Source organism: Lycorma delicatula, chromosome 2, assembly GCF_047948215.1.
Source record: "Lycorma delicatula isolate Av1 chromosome 2, ASM4794821v1, whole genome shotgun sequence".
Classification (NCBI taxonomy): Eukaryota; Metazoa; Arthropoda; class Insecta; order Hemiptera; family Fulgoridae; genus Lycorma; species Lycorma delicatula.
Genome location: NC_134456.1, coordinates 81,721,167 through 81,742,817, shown reverse-complemented (window position 1 = coordinate 81,742,817; position 21,651 = coordinate 81,721,167). Strand labels below are relative to the sequence as shown.

The 21,651-nt window shown below is 29.8% G+C and overlaps 1 protein-coding gene across 1 annotated transcript in view; it reads right to left on the bottom strand.

The window, feature by feature from the left end:
* Positions 1-630: 630 nt before the first annotated feature.
* The window catches only part of LOC142318939 (PC-esterase domain-containing protein 1A-like), a 57,051-nt gene continuing 36,030 nt past the window's right edge, over positions 631-21,651 (bottom strand). Inside the window, exons 4-9 of the mRNA XM_075355619.1 lie at positions 17,525-17,661; positions 15,561-15,711; positions 7,398-7,525; positions 6,399-6,472; positions 4,131-4,283; positions 631-1,033 (exon numbers count right to left, since the gene is read on the bottom strand). Coding sequence (XP_075211734.1) covers positions 939-1,033; positions 4,131-4,283; positions 6,399-6,472; positions 7,398-7,525; positions 15,561-15,711; positions 17,525-17,661 — 738 coding nt within the window. The 3' untranslated portion in view covers positions 631-938. The remainder of the gene's footprint in view (positions 1,034-4,130; positions 4,284-6,398; positions 6,473-7,397; positions 7,526-15,560; positions 15,712-17,524; positions 17,662-21,651) is intronic.

Sequence of the window (21,651 nt, the reverse complement as noted above, 5' to 3'; positions counted from 1 at the left end):
TCTACCACAGAAATCAGCAGTTTTATTGTATTGAGTTCTTCAATGTGTCAGTCACAAAAGTATTATATTAAACTGTAAGATTTTTAAGAAAGCTGCACAACTGATCTGTCTGGGATGGTTAGAAAAGTTATATAGAAGAAAAAAAATCAATTTCAGAGGGTTACTTACGATATAAAGATAAAGTATTTTATCTATTTTTGGATATGGTGAAGCTAAAAGTTTTTTTGGCATCTATATTTGGTGTGAAATTGAAATCAGTATGTAATCAACAACTATAAATGTTATATATATCTGAGAACAATAAAAATGTTCAGTCAATAATAAACCTTACTTCTATCTCAATATATAGAAAAGTAAAAGTCTTATTTTACAACCTGTACTCTAAATCCTGTAAGTCCTCACAGATACTTGACCGATTCAAATACCAATTCTGACTGTTGGACTGCTTTGTTGTGTTCGATTGATATTACATTACTAAACAGACAGTGCTGTTTTAAATCCTAAACCAAACATTTATTCAATAGCAAATGAAAGTAAGCTACACAGTCTGTACCAAAGAAAACAAAAATAACAAAATTAATCTTTTATTAATAAATGAAAATGACATACAATAAAAAAATATAAGTTGCTTCTTAAAGTTTTACAGTAAATATAAAAGTACAAAAATATGTTTTTTTGTTAAATATTAAACAATTTATTTAAATACAATTTTTAATAACAAATATTATTTTTTTAATAAAAATTAATTTTTAATGCAAATTAAATTGTTAAAAAAATTTATGTAAACAAATCAACAGTAGACTACAATTCATTTTCATATAATTGACAAACGTGTTAATGAATTTCCAAGCTGAATTACTTCTTAATGATTTTTATATTTTTACATCGAGGATCTATCTCTTCATATATTAGAATATAACCTTTAAAAATCTTTTTAATCAGTACGGCGTATGCCGATTTACTTTGTTCTTTTTCTTTCTACTTTTCACTCTTTTAATTCTTTTAACATAACTACTTCCACGCACATATTCTCCTAAATTAATTTAAAAATCAATGATAAACTTTTTGCTATTATCAAAATAAGAAACAGACCACACAATTATTTTTATATTACAAACATAAAAAATTTACACAATAAAATATGGTAATGTATATTTATTGTCTGTTCAATAAAAGACCCAGAAACCATCATGAGAAAATTTATTACAATGATTATGTAGGGCTCAATAAAGGATAAAAACATACACTATTCAAAAATTATTATATGATCAGATAAAATAAGTTAACACTACTTCACACCAAATAAATCTTTTTTTTTTTGTTGTTCAAAATACCTTTGAAACTCCTACTTTACATCAAGTAAATTTTTGTTTATTAAAATATGAATTATTTTATAACTGTTTACATTTATTTTCAGTCTTTTATAACAATAATTTTTATTTTTTAATATACAAATAAATTAGTACATAACACAATGTTTAATACAAGCCTAAAAAAATGTATTTTTTTAACATTTTTTGAAACCAAAATAAAAGCACACCGCAGTTACAGATTATACGTTGAGTAAAGGATTTAAAATTCAACTAATATAACTTACATTACAATATAATCACTAGAATGTTAGTAACTTAATATACAATAGTTATACACACCTAAATTGAGGTTTAAGTAATAATACTCAACTGGCAAAAGAATTGGTGGTAGTAGTGATGGGAAGAGGTACAAACATTTTATTTATTTCTTTTAAAACTTTAAAGGAAATAATCGATTAAAAATATACATACAGTAGTGAACTAAATATGGATAATTTATTAACAGAGAATTTTAAGCAGTTATTCTGAGATGCGTAATACAAAGTGCCTGAATTACCATAAAAATGTAGGAAATTAAAACAAATATTTTATAATAAATAAGTAAATTTAAAAATATTAAATATTTTAAAATTTATTATTATTTATAAGTAAATATTAAAAAATAAAACAAACAGAGAAACACACAGCTATTTATTATTGGACTGCTGAAGTGTACGTACATCTTTATATGTTTACACGACTCAATATCTGTCATGGATTAAAATCAATGACAAAGTGGCTGAGAAAAAAAAAATCAAATGAAATGAAAAGAACTGTATGAGGGCAGAAAAAATAGTAAAGGTAGTTGAATTAAAACAGATATGAACTATTTTGGAAAAAACAAAACTGGAACCTAACTGGTACAGCAGTATGAAAAATACCTGGATGGTAAATACTAAGAGATGATACCAAATGGACATAGTAGTAAATAAGAACAGAATAAGAACTGTATGTCAGATTTATGGATATTATGTTTATAATTCTATCGATAAATTGTAGAAATAAATGAGCTGTAACATTCACATCTTTTGACAATCCAAACTGAATAGAATTAATCTAACTTTTACTGTTAAATTATTAGGACTGCTCTCATATGGACATGCAGAACACAAATGAATGAAATCAGATGAGAACCTGTAACCTTCAACTTGTTTATTTAATGAGTGTCAAATGATAAACAGCGTTTATGCAATTAATTGCTGAGAAACTAAGTTGGAGTACCAAAATACTAAAGTTCATACAAATTTATTACATTTGATAAAATCAAATAACAAAAAACCACACACATAAATCAGTAACTTGGATATTACTAAAAAAAAGAACATTACTTGTCAAGATTTAATGTACGAGTAGAAAGAAGTTTTTAAAATAAAACATTAATTTTAAAAAAAATGTAATTTACACACAGGTGACACAGAGATGTATATCCATTTTGGAATGAACCAAACACTGTTACTATTACTCCAACCTGTAATTTGTTTGTCATAATGTGTTTGTGAACTAATGCCATTTATTTCAGTTACCATGCCTGGAGTGGTCAGTGAAACATCATGTGTTCATGTACGATACGTTTATGAGAGGTGGCGATTTAGTTGTGGCAGCTCATTTCCAGATTCGAAGTTGTTCCTTGGCCTCCTCAATCTCCCAACCCGTACATTACAGCAACAGAAGACAGGCATTTGTAGGGAGGTATAGCAAATCATGCAGGAGACACTGGAACGGGTGTGGGTCACAGCTTCATTTCTTGAATTGAAGCTCATATTAAGGAAGATGGTTATAATCTTTCAGATGTAATTTTTGCCACCTAACATAAATGGCATCTGTTTCTTCACATATTCCAGCCAACATAATAAAGTTTGGTGAAAAATTACCAGTGTCGTATTCATTCCAAAATGGGTATACATCTTTGTGTCACTTATATAAACTTTAAATCTAAGTTTTATTTTTATGACATACTTTGACTTCCAGGTTTCAAACAACTGTTCATGGGTTATTTTTTGTTTTACAATGTTTACAAAATTTTTAAATTAGTGATTTAATTAGCAATGGCTTTCAAAACTGTCCCTTCAGGTTTCTATTGTGTTTTAACTACTGCATACATACAACACATACAAACATATAAATAATATACGGAATGATTTATTTAAAATAAAACAAATTTACAGAATTGTAGAAACCTGTTAATGCTGCAACAGTGATAATGTTGTTTTGTAATGCATATTAAAAGTTTAACATTACAAAGCAGGAGACAGTATAGAACTAAAGGTTATCACTTTTATGATTAACATTAAATTTATTATCATTATTATTATAGTAATACTATCCTTAATTACCATCCTTATTATTATCTACTAACATTTACAATTCAAGAAAGAACATCTGAGGAACAAGAGCCAAAAATTTGATAAATGAAGTCTATTAATTACAAAATTACTGAAAACGGTAATGTTCTGTAAAAATGTAATTTATCAGAAAATATGTTATAATCTTTAAAAATAGAATCAGTAAAATTCAAGAACTAATGTTTAAAGGACTTCAAGACAAGATTAACTATAATCTACTAATCTTCCTGTTGAATCTGAAATGATTGATACGTTTCAGTTTTGTGTAATACTCAACACTACTTTCCCTTCTCTGTTCTCAACATTAAATAAAAATTAAACAATTATTTTTAAACATATAAACATAGAGAAATTACAAATATAAACATTTATCCAACCTACAGGTAACACTTCACACAGGAATGAAGATAACACTACAACATACTCTAAGACTTACCATACTGAAATGTGGCAGCAGCATTTATTTGCGATAATACTGAAGGTATATTTTCATCAAGTACCTTTTGAGCCTCATTATTCAATCTATTTATCACTTTATCTGTAAGACTATTTTTAATCTTACCAGGTAAATCAATACCCCAGGCTAGAGCTGAAAATAAAAAAAAAATTCCATTAAATAATTTAGTCATTATGTAAATTACTAGTCAATTGCCTCAGTATATTAAAAGATTACAGGAGAATAAATCATGTTTTAGTACTAGCTTTTTCTCAACATTCTTAAGAAACGTCTATCTGAGTTTCATTAATTAACATCGAATGGAACTTTTAACTTAAGTTTTATGGGGTGCTGTTTAAAGAACTAACTGGAAGTTTGTGGATAATATCTTCTAGGAAACAAATGCTATGGACTAAAAACAGTTTCTGAAAAATAGCAAGCGAATGCAATGGGTAAAGTTAATAAAAAGTAGCAACTTCATAGTAGAATTTAGAGTGTAGTGATAGCTTTAAGTCAATATGAAGTGAATAAACTAACACTACATCTAAGTAATTATATCTATCCTGACAGGAGCAGTATATGGAAAACCTGAAGATACAACTACGGGTAATTGTAACTATAGTGCAGCAATAATTGTCATTCAATCTGCAACTTGTTTGTTGTTTGCTCTGCCTCCTACCTTGCACTGCCACTCCCTCCATGCCAATCTTAGTTCAGTGTGCAGCCTTAGCTCATAAAAAAAGATCCTTTTGTTCTAGAATACTCATCTCACTTTAAACTATGCTTTTTTTAAGTCTAATGAAGAGCAGACTAATCTTAAGTTGGTCATAGCCATGGCCATGTTTGTGACAGTTCATGAGAAGAAAAATTACATCCAAGAAAAACCATAAAAATTAGTAGGTGTAAGGAGGTATTAAGGTTTGAAAATGACAATTTTCTAGCAAAGAATTTTTACCTGTATCTTGAGGAGGTGCTCTATCGTCCAGGAAAAAAATGGAAATTTTTTTAAGATTCCTTAGTGACCCAAGTTATCAGAGTGTGATTACACTGGACTTCGGTGTCCATCGTTCTACTGTGTTAAATGACTAACTTTGTTATGGACAAGATTTACTAAAGCAAATAGCAATACATCCCACAGACAGAGCAAGATATAAATGCTAATAAAGATGCTTTAGACAAATCAAGCATTGCTTTCCAGTACGGGTGAATTTTGTTTTAGTATTACAAAAAGACATTGGGAAGTTTAAAAGAAATATATGATTGGGATATAAAATAATGCAATTAGCTAATGAGATTAAAACATTAGAGGGTTATATCAGGAAAAATTTATGAAGATGCTGAAGTCTATTGGTGAACAACAAAAAATTCAACAGGTGGGAATACAAGGGGGATCAAAAGAATGAGAGTTATCCAGCTGAAAGAAATTCGCAGGATGAAGATTTGAAAAATTATATCTTAAAGTTTTGTTTCTCATGTTTCAAAATAAACTTTGTGAACTTTAGTCCACAATTTTTTACTTTGAGGTTTATAAAGGAGCTTGTATAGACGTCTCTAGTAACTACTCATTTACAAAATTTGAGGGATATGTCACCTTTTATTACAACAGACATATTGGTTAAAATATGGAATGAACTCTCCTATCGGTTGGATGCATGCTGCATAACAAAGGTGTTCATATTGAACACTTCTATGGAAAAACTGTAAGAGTTATCCTTTCATTTTATTTGCAATCCATTAGATCAAAATAAAGAAATAATTCAAAGTTAAGAGATATTAAACAGCTTTAAAATTCTGATAATCTTTTTTGTCAACCTTGTATTTTTCATTTAAGGTTTTTTCATAGCAATTTTGATTAACGAATGTTATTATGAACTCAATGGATTTATACATATTAATTCTTAAGTTTTATATCAATAATACCAAAAAGTAGCCACAATATGTTTGTGAGAGGTTAGAAACCAGCCACTTGTTCCACATCTCATGGCTTGGGACCTCTACTTCTAATTCTGGTTATTGTTATTATTAGAGCTGGGTAAATTAATTCAGACTTCATACTGATGTCGCATACATACTTACACACATACTATACATACATTTATGTTTTTTTTTCTTAAAATGACACAATTTGTCTGCTTTTAAAAAATTATCTTATCATGGATAAAAATAAGTAAATTTTAAATAATTTTCAATTTATGCCACACTGACTATACAATAATTATTATTGAAATTATAGTAAGAAATATAAAAATACATAATTAAATTACTAACCAATATGGGTAAGAATTAGATTTGTCTGAAGTCGAACAGGAATATTTAAATAGTGCACTCCATCTGCAGCTCGTCTGAAATTAATATAATACAAGATCTATTAAAGTTAAAATATTTACAGATAAAAATAATAATGCATTTGATTTGTTTTATTTGTTATGGTTAATACTACACACACAAACACATGCATTTTTACACGTGAGCTATCTGGAAAATAATTTATTCTTAAGTATAGCACAGAAACAGTGTAGGTAATAACTGTAATCTTAGTGCAGAAGTGTAATGGGATTCAGTATGGATCTAGTATTGATAGAAAGTTGTTCACTTATTGAATAAAAATTGTGCTGTAATTAAGCATTCTGCCTGGTGAAATATAAATGTTTAGTAAAAATTAGATTCTTGTTAACAAGAAACAGTGAAGCAGTTGAAATTTCATCAATTTTAACAAATTTAATGAGATGATGTTAAGAAATGGGTGGTTCAATTTCCACAATGAAGAGAAAAGTGGGTGTGATGATAACTGTGGTGAATGATGAACTGGTTAAGAAGCACGACACATGATACATGAAAGATGGTGATTCACCATTACAGATCTTTTCAAATTTTAATTGTTCCAATCTATTATTATTATTCTCAGAGCTTCATAAAAATGTGACTTATGAAAATTGTATAATAAAAATTTACTAATTAATATTTATCTTTCAATAAACATAATTATTTTTGCTTTAGTTAAATAAAAAAATCTACTAAAAGAAGCTAAATTGAAGACTTCTGCCTGGATGTAGGGATCTTTATTGTAACTTGGTCACAGTCTTCATAAAATTTGTAATATATTCCCTTACTCTGAACTCTATCTTTTTATCTAACAAAATAAATTGTTACAATAAGTAAAATACAATTCATGAGTTACATATTGTTATTATTACAATAGTGATTATTGCAATTACTAATTTATAATAAAAACAAAATCAAATAATTAAAAAAATTAGTTGGTAATACCTATGAATTTGCATTCGCATATAATAATGCATATCCAGTACATCATAACCATAACTGACTACGACCTGTCTTGCAAATGTGTTTGCTTCCATTACTTCAAACCTCAGCAAGTGTTTCAGAAATTCAATCTAACAACAAATTATTAAGTACATTTATGTTAATACTGAAAATAATTACATTTTTTAAACTTAGTTTTTCCTTGTACAAGCATTCCTTGGTTAATAAACTTAAATCATAAATAAAAACAATGAAAAACAATTGGGGTTCTCTCATTCAAGGCAATCTATGCCTAATTTTTCTCAAAAATAGAAAGAATCTATAATTATTAATGTGCTATAATTAATGATAATAAAAAAATTAAATTAATTATCTACATACATTAAATATGATTTTCTAGGTAAAAAACCGTATTACCCATTCCATGCATTAAAGAGATTTTTCCATACTTTCAACAATGGATAAAAAAAATTATAAAATTTCTTATATTGCTGACGAATCATTAAAAATACAATTTACCATATCTGGGTATGAATTCTTTAGAAAATGTTACGTATTAAAAATAACTGTAGATGACTGATAAATAAATCCTAATGAATATATTAAATATTTTAATAAGTAAATATTTTTGTCTTTAGGTGATAAAATTATGTAATTCTTAATATATATATTTATAATTTGTTTCTACATATATAGTATATCAAGATTTATTTGCACTTGAATTGTTAAAATACTTTTTAATAGAATATTCATCTTGATCAGACTCAGTGTATGTTATTAAAAATTTATTTAAGGAATTGAAAATTTAAAGATCTTTCTATCAGCTCGTAAGTGGCTCCTGTCGGCTGCACTCGTCTCCTAACGATTCACACTACACAGGCCGGTTTCACCACTACATTCAGTCAATCTTCTTCCAGCCTTTTACTATCAATCTTCTGGACTCAACGAACAAACTTAAAAAATATAATAAAATTTACATTCTTTAACAATGAACCATTTGTGGACTCATTAAAGGCATTTATATACATTTATACATAATCTTATATTATTCATTCAAATATTAAAGGATCATATCTAATTATGAAGTGATAAAATTCTATATTTATTTATTATTTGAACCAGCGGTAAATACATAGAGTAATTACCCTAAAAGGTATTACACCAAGGCTTGGATATTATCTCAACACTTCTATTACATTTTATTTTATAATAGATCAACTTAGTACAGTTTTATGAAATATTGTATCATTTAGTGTATTTTTTAAATTGTTAAGTTTAAGATGGAGTTTGGAGGCTAAGAAAAGTATTACATTTTACTCACACATACACACACACACAATGTTATGTGTGTGATAAAATTATATGAAAAATTTATCATACTAGTTCTACTTCACCTCTACATAAATATGATGAAAAAATATCACAGGAGTTTGATTTGTTGAAATTCAGTAAACAAAACCAGTCAACAAAAATTAAAAGCCTAGCTCGCAGCTTTTTTCTTATGCTGTCTATGTTAATTATCTGACTTGGGTATGTCCTATATGTACAAAAAAAACCTGTCAATTCCAGACAGGTTGAGTTTTTGACAATTCCCCATTCTCCAGGGAGTTGCAGGCCAACAACATAGTGAACAGATAATATATAATTTAGTTAAACTTATATTTTATGAAGCCAAAAGAATTTAGAACTCTATTGAAATGACACAAACAGATCGCTGAAATACCTAGCCTTTATAAATAAATAAATAAATTATAATTAAATATATTTAAAATATAATTATTATAAATAATAAATTATAATTGCACTAGATTGTTTTTAATCAATTTTTTGCTGTGAAAATAAAAAAAAATGTTTAAACCTTAACTGGCAAGGGATAGAATTTCTAAGTATCATTGTGTTGAAACAGAACTAAAATTCATCTGACAGTTCTAAACAGAACTGAACAGTTCATCTGACTTAAATAATCAGGTGTTAAAATATTTTAAATGTTACAACATTATAAATACTTATACTATGGTGGCTAATATTTCAAATATTGCTTAATCTAATCTATAGTAAAATTTCATTAAAGAAAAATTTTAGGTAGTATGTACACTTTCTTATAGCATCTATTCTTCAAAATTTATTAAATTAATGTTGATGAGTAATATTTTATATCGTACTGTTTTTACAGATTACTCATGTATTTTTATAAAATAGTCTGTATTAGTTATGTAAATATTTGGTAAAAATAAAACATAGATTAAGGTTTACACTGCAGTATGCAGAGTTCATAAATCAATAATCATTACATTTGTTTAGTTTTACTTACGTTTTGTAAAAATATATTGTTTTCATTATTTTCAATGTATTAAATAATTATGGTTATACAATATACCATCATCATTATTACTACTATTATCAAAATAGTATTTAAATAACTTATTTTTTAAAGAAGTTATCTACGCCTATTACCTAGCTTAAATTATTAGCTGCTACATTATGGGTTTCACTCCTCATCTGTACATCGGATTTTTTTGTGAAATTGACACACATGTTAACTAACTACAATTGTTTTTCAATAGGTCTTAAAAATTGAAAGAAAAAGTTAAACGAAATAATTTTGGTTTTATTAAATATTTATTATATCGTTTTCTAATACCATGAAAAGTAAACCAGTAAAAATTAGCATAGACTTAAGAAAAAGAAAATCAACCTGTGTTCACAAAGTACACACAACTTGTTCTGGGTCAAGCAAGCATCTGGAAAAAGTTTATTTGTACAGAGTGTTTTGTTATTTAATTTGATTATTATTTCTTTATTAAAAAATATTCCTTAATTGGAAAGAGATGTAGGATTCAGTAAACAGATGATGACCCAAGGATAATGATCTTGATGTTGCAAGGACCATAAAATAATCAAAATAAATACGTTTACAGCTACAAAAGCATAAAACTCAAAACTGATTTGTGAATAATTTAGGATATTACCAAAATTAATTATAACCATTAAAGGGTTAGTAATTGAAGGGTAATATTTTAATTATTAATGAATGTTCTATTACTATGAAGTTCTTGATCTGTTAATGTAGAAATAAAAATTGTTTACCTTAATGATCTCTAATATCTGATATGCAATATAAAAGTAATTCTTTTTTTGTACTTATTGGCTTTCTGTAATGTAATCTAATCATTACATAGAAATTAATTCCTTTAATTTCTGATTTTTTTTTAATTTTATTTTATTTTAAGTGGTATTTCAGATATTTTATGAGATGGAAAAATATTATTAACATGATGCTGAAATTCAATGTCATAATATCTAATCCTGTGTCCTGCATTAAAAAAACTGAAAATTACTTTTTTCTATTTTTGTAATATCCAAAAAACTCTGATCTTCTCAGCAATGTAATTAATGATAAGGTAGAAATATTTTGACCTTAAGTAACTAGTTATGCTAAAGTGGTTAATTTTTCCTAAATACTTTTGATAGAATCTGCCAAGTGTACTGTTTGTGTACTGTTGTATACTATTTATGTATTACAATTGTCTAATTGAGTAATGCTTATGCTGGAATTATGTACTTGGATATATGTTTATGTAATAGGTAAGGAAGGCTAAATAATTAGAAGGTGAATTATTTTTCAAAATACGAGGATCATTTTTTTTTCAAGGTCCGATCGGTCGCGAAATAAAAACTCGCGCAAATATCGATGAACCTTTGCGCATTGTGTTGCACAGCGTCTCTAGTATGGCCTTCAATCACGCTGCATCACTTCGTTTAGTTCTGAACATGCAGCTAGCATATAAACATGTCTACAACAATAGGATCTCCCGCCAAGTGTGAAGTGCGTGCGGTAATTTGATTTCTTCAGGCTGAGGTGTAATGCAGCTGAAATTCATCGACGAATGAGTAATGTGTACAGTGAAACTTCAATGAGTGACAGCAAAGTACGACAATGGTGCAGGAACTTTATGGCAGGACGTACAGATGTTCATGATGCAGGCGGTCACGGAAGGAAGCGAGTGTCAAGCGATGATCTCGTTGAGCGAGTGGATGAGGCGATTCGAGAAAATCGTCGGTTCACAATTTCTGTATTGAGCGATTTGTTTCCTGAAATTTCAAGGTCAGCTCTGCACACCATTGTGAGTGAGAGCCTTCAGTACCACAAACTGTGTGCGAGATCGGTTCCCAAGATGCTGTTCGATCATCACAAAACAATGAGAATGGACGCCTCCCTAACGTTTCTCCAGCGCTACCACAATGAAGGAGAAGATTTTTTGAACAAAATTGTCACCGGTAGTAAGAATTGGGTCAATTTTCAAACTGAAGAAACAAAAGAACAATCCAAACAGTAGATGCATTCTCATTCTCCCAGTAAATCAAAGAAGTTCAAGTGAACCTTCTCCAACAGAAAGTGTATGGCTACTGTGTTCTGGAACCGGAATGGAGTTCTCTTGGTGGAATTCATGGAACGTGGCACGACCATCACTGCAGCCTCATACTGTGTGACTCTTCAACGTCTATGAAGGTCAATTCAGAATAAGTGGAGAGGAATGTTGTCATCAGGCATTGTCTTTCTCCATGACAATGCTCAACCGCACACTGCACTGTAACAAAGAAGGTCCTGCAGCGTTTTCGTTGGGAAGTGTTTAGTCACCCACCATACAGCCCGGACTTGGCTCCATCCGATTTTCAACTCTTTGCTCACATGAAAAGCTGGCTAGGAGGACAACATACAACATTTTGGCACAGACATCGAGCTGCAGACCAGCATATAAACATGTCTGAAAACACAGATGGCTCCGTTCTATGACGAGGGTATTGGAAAGTTGGTACCATGCTATGACAAATGTAAATTGGAGTAGCGACTATGTAGAGAAATAGTATTAACTATGTACGTACTTGTTACAAATAAAATTTTTTTTATTTTCACTGTGGTTTTAATTTCGTGATCGATTGGACCTTGAAAAAAAATAACCCTCGTAAATGAGATTGTAACTTTTGTTGATAGCAACAGTTTCAGGATTTCAGACCTCATTGTACATTTAAATAGTATTACCACTATTTTACAAATAAACATTTATCCATCTTGCATTTAAAATACTGATACTTTTATTAAAATACTTCTTGAGGCTTGTATCTTATGAATTATTTCTACAGAGATATTTAATTGAAAGTAAAATAAATTTAATTTAAGTAAAAATAATTAAAAGTAAAGTAAATTACGTAAAAATAATTTCTACGTAATACTGAAAATAAATTTTTTGTTTATGGGTGAAAAACACTTTGGTGTTATCATTCCTCAGAATAAAATTTAATAAAGATAAATTTAAAAAAACTAAAATTACCTTAAAAACTAAAAAATTAAACAAACTTACAACTAATACCACAGTTAAAATTCCTTTTTAAAAAATACTTAAAAGTAATATCACAGCAAACAACTAAAAATAAATTTGTTTTTTTTTTGGGGCGAAAAACTGTTTTATGTTGTAATTGACTGGAAAACAAAATATGAAACAAATACAAAATCTAATAGAATAACAAAAATTAAAACAAAATTAAAACTTAGTAGAAATTTAAAAACAAAATCAAAACAGGCAAAATAAAAAAACTAAAATGTTAGAGACAAAAACATACAACTACTGTAAAAAAAATCTAAAAACACTATAAAAACGCAGGTAAAATATTATCATTCCAGAGAAACAAAAACACCTGGGCAATTTAAATTTACGATGCAAGGTCGCATAATGCATGCATTCTATAAGAATGTGGCGCACAGTCAAGCGGCAGTTACTGCATATCAGACACAAATGAGCAGCTCTCAAGTGTCATCTGCAATTGGCAGAAGACCACTTCCTCATGACAAATTTTCCTGTATGGGGGAGTCCCATGGCAACACAGAACCTTTAATGTGGCGGAGTTTATCTATTGTAGACATCCAGTCATCTTGCCACTTTGTGTGAAGAGTTTCACATATTTAATAAAGTCGGATGTAGTAACATGGATAGTAAAGCATGGTTGACTACATGCGTCTTTAGCAGTGGAATCTGCCGTTCATCACAGGAAATCCTACATGGCCAGGGATCCAGCAGAAACTCATTTGTGTGTTGATATGGTTTAAATCGGCGATTATACTGTAGATTTTGGTGGTGATAAAATGACTGGAATAAAAATCCTCTAAGCCTTGGAGAGCACTACACGAGTTGCTACAAATAAGGCTATGATGGTACTTAGGGTTAATGATATACAAAGTCTTATTTATGGTTCAGCAGTAAAGACACTCATAATACCAGGTAGACCAAACATACAACTTCAGTCATTAACAATAAATGCGCATCCAACGGTATCATGTTTCAGTCCATCTGTGTATACTACTGTGTCTGGGTTTGTCTTGGAGAAAATATGGTAAAATATTAGTTGAAAGAAAATACATGGTGTTTATTCCCTATTGCATATCGTGAGGTCAAACAAAATTTATAAGGTTGATTCTCCACGGAGGATATAAACACAGATCAATTGGAAAAACAGAAGTGTGTCAACATTCAGAAGGTGCAGTAAACATAGAGTGTGAATACCTGCAGGTGCAGTATAACCTGGATGGTCCTCATACCTCTGAAAATAAAAATTTCCAAGGACTGTGTCAAAAGCTGGGTGATTTAGCTGTCCCTTAAGACGAGTAAAATAAAATTTCAAAACCTGGTTCCATCTATCCCAAAGTGATGGCTCACCGCAGTCAACAAGGATGCTTATGACAGGGCTTGAACTAAAGGCACCTGTAGCAAGCTGAAGGAAAGCATGATGTACAGCATCCAGCATTTTAAGCATGATATTACGTTCTGAAGAGTAGGCGACACAACCATAATTTAAACGGGAACAAACTAAGGAATAGTAAAAACACAACATACATGACCGATTGGCACCTCAATTGGTACTGCTAAGGATTCGCAGCATATCTAAAAGTTTGGAACATCTCAATTTTAATTCTTTGATATGTTTGACCCATGTAAAATAAACCTAAAATCCTGGTGAGATAGTAATTAACTCTCCACTGAGAAAGTCTTGTGGAATATAGGGGTCCAGCAGTCGAGAAAAGATTATTCCGAAGAACAAAACGAATATTTCTATATTTTAGACTTGATACTGTAGAATTTTATATACATTCTTCTGCAGTAATATCATCAAACAAAGCTGACCGAGGCCTTTTCACTAGACTTTGGTCGTTTTTCAGATAGACCACCAACCATCATAGGATTTATTTGTGGACTTGAAATTTTGGTCCCACGAGTACCAGAGATATAACAGACTACTCCAGCAGAACACATGTGTACTGGAGCTATAACTAAATACAACTGGGTTCACCCAGGTGCCCAGAGGATATCTCATTTGAGACTCACAACGTAGAGCTATTCACCCATCGGCACGATAGTTTCCAGTTTGGGTTATGGTTGTTTCGTAAGGTGTTGCAACATCACAGAGTGAACGTGTAAGAAATAGTGTAGAATACTGCTGTGTAGTTGTGTAAGAGTATATGTTATAATTTGTACATGTATAGTATAAAGTGTTCTGCAGCTCAGTGTGTAGTGGGAAGAAAAGCTGCACAGGCTAGGCCTGTGGGGATGCCAATCCCCAAAGTCTTAAAGAATAAGACTTCCCATCAGGGTGTTTGGTGAGATACTGACACACAATTATGAAAGACATAAAGTACTAAATTCATTAAAAAATTGTTACGGTAGTTCTATTGTAAACAACAAAGGTATTTACAGTGAATGGAATTGTATGCATTTTAAACTGGTCTAATCTTACCTTGTTATTAATGCAATATTAGGTATTAATATTAGTGGCTATTATAATGTCTCAAGTCTATGGGACTATAATCTAGTTTTTATTTAACTACTTTTAAATAAATGCTGTTCTTACTTTAAATTTTATTTTGTATGTAACTTATTGATGATTATTATTATTATTGACGTTATTCTCTATGTTCTTAAATTAATATATACAGTATTTGTTAGTCACTCAATATCCTGACTGAGCGGCAAACACGCGATGACAATACACTGCATATCTACCCAAACATAAAAAATCACAATACACAATTTGGGCAAGACCAGATCTAAAATGCAGGTGTTAGTTTCTAAAAAAAAAGCAATCACAGGAAGACTGATGTGAAATATTCAAACATACCTGTTTTATAAGAAATCCACTTTTGATTGTTGATGAGATTGGTAAAGCAGTGCCCCAAATAACTAAAGTCTCAGAGGGTATATAATAGTTGCACATTTTCATAAGTTTTACAATATTTTCCTTGTATGAAGTCACACCATGTGGTCCCCATCTAGATAAAGAAATAACACTTATATTAATTCAAATTTTCAAATATTAGTCATCAAAATTTAGAAAGCATTATCACATTCTACTTGGGATGTCTAAAGTATTGCCAGTAATGTTAATATTACAAAGCAGGGGATAGTTGTCAGCGGCAACAGGATATTGTAGGAACCAAAGAAGCTGTTCATCGCCCAGCAATACATCCTCACTCTGTGCATCAACTAAGCTTTCCTAAACTTTGTGAGTATTAATTTTATATTTTCACAAATGCCTAAATTTCAGAAATACAAATTATAAAAATAGACAGCAGGAAATAAGAACGAAATTCAATAATAATAAAACCTATTAGATTATTACATATAAAACTTACAAATTCACATTCATATCAAGCACAAGCAAAGAGATGAACTGTACACAATAATAAACTTTGCCTAAAATGTACTTCCATTTTGCCTAAAATGGAAGTCACTTTAGAATGCTTTAACACTGAGGTTCTAGGAGGGATATTTCTAAAGTAAAGACCGCTGGGAAATTTCTCTCTTTTAGGTTGGCAAACCTGTGTCATTCATGGCCATGCAAGTAATTACACACTGCATTGTTGTCTGTAAGTTGTTGCATTGTAGTATCTTTGATTACGTGCGAGTTATTACATGATAAAATGAATAGGAAATTTGATGTTGTCGCCGACTGTGAAATACATGGAATCAGATGTTTTTTAAACCATCAAAACATTAAGCCGGCTAAAGCCCATAAGCAGTTTGTTACAGTGTACGATGATAATGTAATGAATGAAAGAAATGTCTGAAAATGGTGTGAAAGGTTTAGAAATAACAGCATTAATATGCACAATGAATCTTTAGGGTAGGCCCTTGATAATCACTGAGAACTTGTTGAAATGCGTCAATGATGAAATCAGAAAATATAGTCACTCAATGATTTCCGACCTGGCCCTTCTTTTTCCTGATGTTTCAAGAGCTGCTATTGGTTGCATTGTTTGTGACCATTTAGGCTTCAGAAAGGTTTGTGCACGTTGGGTGCCGCACATCTTAACAGAACGTCACAAAAAAATCCAAATGGGATCTGCTTTGGAATTTTTGATGTGCTATATAGAAAAATGCGATGAGTTCCTTAATTCAATTATTACTAGCAATGAAACATGGATTTTGTATTACATGCTAGAGAGAAAATGGCAGTCAAGTGAATGGCATCATCCTCAAGCTTGCCAAAGGTCAAGCCACAGCCATTTGGATGCAAACTGATGGCCACAGTCTTTTGGGATCGGTTTGGCATACTGCTGATTGATTTCATTCCATGTGGAATGACTATAAATGCAGGAGCCTACTGTAAAACTCTAAGTTACTGCATGCCATTCAAAATTGGCGACGTGAGAGGCTGACTGGTGGCATCATCTTGTTGCACGATAATTCATGTCCAGATATTGTGGATCCAACACAGGATTTACTGAGAAATTTATGATCACCCACCATAGTTCGGACTTATCTCCTTCAGATTAGAATTTGTTTGGGAAATTGAAATAATTTTTGAGTGGTAAGCAATTTGTGGGAAACAATGAACTTAAAATTGCTGTTCATCAGTGGCTTAAATGGCTGGTGGCAGAATACGATGAGGGTATATTGAAGCTGGTGTATCGCTACGATAAATGTCTTAATTCAAGTGGCGATATATAGAGAAGTAGTATAAGGTATGTAGTTTAAGAGAAATAAAAAATATTTATAAGGTTTTCAGAACAATTTTTTTACAATTAAACAGTCTTTACTTTAAAGAGAAACTCTTGTACATTTATGAAATATGTAGCATACCGTGATATATCCCACAGGCAAGAATTTATATAAATAACATCTGGTGCTTTTCTTTGTAAGAAGCTTTTTAATAATTCTTCTACATGTTCATTGTAGCATCTTGTTAAAAAATGGAACTCCACCTTTATGCCAAAATTCTGCAACAGTATTATAAAAAATATACATATATCGTCTTAATGTTAATAAATCTGCTACGATTGCAATCATAGATACCATAACGAAACTTAGTAGAATCAGTGACACTTTCTGCTGTGGCAATATAACAGACATGGACTGACTGCAGATGAACTTCAATGGATGTAACTTTTATTTGTAAAAAATTATGATTAATCAAAACATTTTTTAATATACTATCTGTGACTTAAATTCAATTCTAGAGGATATTGTTGTGTTTTTTTGAGTTTATATTGCTTTCTGATATTATTAATACAATTTATATACTATTTAAAAAAATGTCTACCGATGTCAAAGAATTAAACTGTAAAAGATAGACGCATATGGTTTGCTTCGCTCAGTATCGTTACTGGGGGAATTAGATAACTTATAATGTACAATTATCCATGTTATGAGCAGTCAATATTCTGACTGTTACTTTTCTTACCAAAATTTTTTTGTACAATAATTAACTATTAAACAACATTGAGCATTGTTATGATAGATTGTATACACTGCTGACAAAATAACAGCTGAAAAAAATTAACTATTTTATAACTGACTTACTGTTAAATCTATTAGAGGCTATAATTCTTCAAATGAATATTTACAAAAAAAATAACACAAAAAATGCATTCACAATTGCATTTTATTATTATGTATTCAAATTAATGTTCTTGAGAGTCCTTGAGAGGGTAAATAGGTTCAAAGATGGACCTCAGATGGTTCAAATATGTGAATATTCTACTGCTTCTCAAGGTATTCTTAGCTTCCTAAGAAGCACAAATTTGACGGAATAGATAATTACTCCAGCAAGCTGTACTGAAACATTAAGACTTTACTACATATCAACCAGGTAAGTAAAGTCTGCCCCAAAACATACAGTATGTGTTCTCTAGACAATATCATTATTTATCAATGACAGGGCAGAATACCTACTATTATTAATGATAAAATTACAGAACACTGCAACATTTCCTGACATTGTGTATAGTTAAATAAATCATCAAAAAATGTATTACTTCATTTTATTAACCCTTCCATCAAAATTATTATAAAAGTATGGCTTTCATTTATTCAGTACTAACCTATATTTATTTGTACCTTCACATTTAAAAATTTCAACTAATAAATGACAAGTACTAACATTTATATTTTCTGATGTGGTCATGAAACCATTTTAATATGCTTTGTCAACTACAGTATTTTTGACAGTTATTCATAAATAAACTATGCATGTTGCATAATGACAGTTTATTTTTAATCAACTATCATTTAACTAGTTTATTATTATTCTCCAATATTTTCTATTTTCTATTTATTGCAGTCATGTCACTATATTCCTCTACAGTTTCCATCCTCTGTACATTCCCTTAAATCATTTACTTATTTATTTCCAATTCATTACTTTATTTATTTTAAGTAAATAAAGGCTGATACCAAATGACAGGTTTCTTTTTTTTTCAAAATGAGAAATATATTACGGAGGAAGTGAAAATTTTACAGCCTGAGTGGAATTTGAACTCAGAAATCCTTATATATGAAGGTAGAAAAGTTATCATTCTAACGATGTGGTCAGCAAGTTATTTACTAAGCAGAGTTGGCACTGAGCAGCAGTAGAGAAAAGATGTCTTCAATTAGTGCTTTTATTAGTTTATACTTACTCCAGTTGTTATGGTGAATGAGGTAAACCTTTTATCTTTAAATAGAGAGGTGGTGAGAGGGGGAGGGCGAGAGGGAGAGGGAGAGGGAGAAAACTGTATTAGAAGTAAATTTTTAATTTAATTCAAAACTGATTGAGATCCATGCATTAATAGGTGGAGAAGAATTTCTAATCTAATCATCTTACATTACGGTCAAATTAAAAAAAAAAAAAAACAGTAACAAATTATAATTATGAAATTATTATTTACTGTAAACTATAATAATATTACAAAAGATATTTCTGAAAGGCTTCCCTAATTCAAAAGTTTTCATTCCAAAATCTAGAGCCCAGTTTACATCAACATATTTAGAAAAGCAAGGATATAATGAGCAACCTAGAGGCATAAAATACATTTGGTTTTGAAATAATAAATCTATTTGTGAAAATGACCATGAGCTCCAGTCTATTAATTAAAATCTTTAAAGGGAAATTAATAGAATTCAATTAGCTATTCTAATTATTTAAGGTTAGATCTTTCTAGTTATATTTCCTCAATGAAGGCAACAAACTTTATTTGAACATTAATCATTCAATTGAAGAGATAGTGTAGATTTGAAAATGAAGTTTATAAATTAAATCAAAAGTACAAATTAGTTGAAAAAAGCTAATTACTTACTGGTTTGATGAGGACAGCTGTTATACAAAATGAAATGCAACAATATATATGTGCAAAAAATAATTATAGGAATTGAAGTTGAAAAAAAAAAAATGGGATTATTTGAGTGCTACAAACTTTTAGTGTTAAAAACTCTGATGAATTTTTATGGGCACTAAGAATATTATAAACATATAAGAACAAAATAAATTTTTAAGTTGCTACAATTCTTACAAAGCTCTACCCTAAAGATTCACCAGTGCCGTATTTAGTGTAACCTGGAACTAAAAAAGAACATTTCTAGGAAGCAACTTATGGAAGATTGTAGTCACTTGTAAAAGAAATAAATTTCAAGGAAGAGATAATTTAACATAGAAAATTATTGGGAACAGTATTTAATATATCTTTTTTAATTTGATATCGCAAATTAAATGATTCCGATTGACTGATAAATCTGAAAATGTTTTACAAATAAGGTGACGCCTCCCACCTGAATTACCAGTGTAATTTTTGTTTTATTAAATTCACTTCTACAAATACTTAAATCCATTTTATTAAATAGATTTTATAGATCAGCTGAAAAGAATTAAAATTTTTAAATGAAATGAAGCACACAGCAATACATAATAGGAATATAACAAAGGAATGGCAGTTCTGGAGTTAAGATATTTTGTTTTATTTTATTATGAAAGCTCTCATTCTCCTATGAAAAAGATGCTGGAAGCTGTAATGAAATTAACTTCAGTGCATGGTAGCAAAATTTCTGGAGAAGCAACGGATTTTGATCTGAGAGGGGAACTTTGGATAACCTTTTTGAACTTTCATAATGTTACACGGCTTTCTTGTTTGATATGGAGAATAATAGAGATAGGTTTGTTGAACCTGTTTGTGCCATCTCTTTTAATGAGGAATCCTAAAAACTTACTGGAAATGGCATTAATAAATATATTATTAATAATGTGTTTCATGTAGAATATGATAATCTTCATAGATATATTGCAAATTTGAGTTTGCTTCACCAGTACAACTGTATTGTTAAATTTGATAAAATCTAGATATGCTAATTTTATTTCAAGAGCCTTTATTATGTACATAACAGAAAAATTATTTTAACTTATTTGAATGTTATGCTTGATTAAATATAAGAATGGATTTCAAAAGTAATGGCCAGTATGTCACTGAAAAAACAAAATTAAAATTATAAAAAACTGATTACTTGTATATTTATAAATATCTATTTTATTTTTCTATGCATTTTTGGTGTCTAGGAATAAGTTTTTTAATAACTTGTTCATAAAGATTTGCTGTCTGAGATTTTAGGTAATGTAACAAAGTTTTTAATTTGTCAATGTCCTCAAACCTATTGAGAACTAAGCCACTTTTATTAGGTGAAAGAAGAGATAGTAATTACAGGTATAAGAGGTGATCAATAAGTTCCCATTAATACTGACGAATCATCTTGAATATCTTGGGCATAAGTTATCATAATAATAGCAATGTTAGACAACAGCATCCCGTATCACTGGTTCTGAATTACAGAACAGCTCCTGAAAAAAATGTACATTTTTGCTCTGGACATGTACATGCCCAGTTTTTGCTCCTGAAAAAAAGTCGCTACGATCTTCTGAGCTGATTGGATTTGCATGAATTTTTCGTCTTAAAAATAAAAATTTT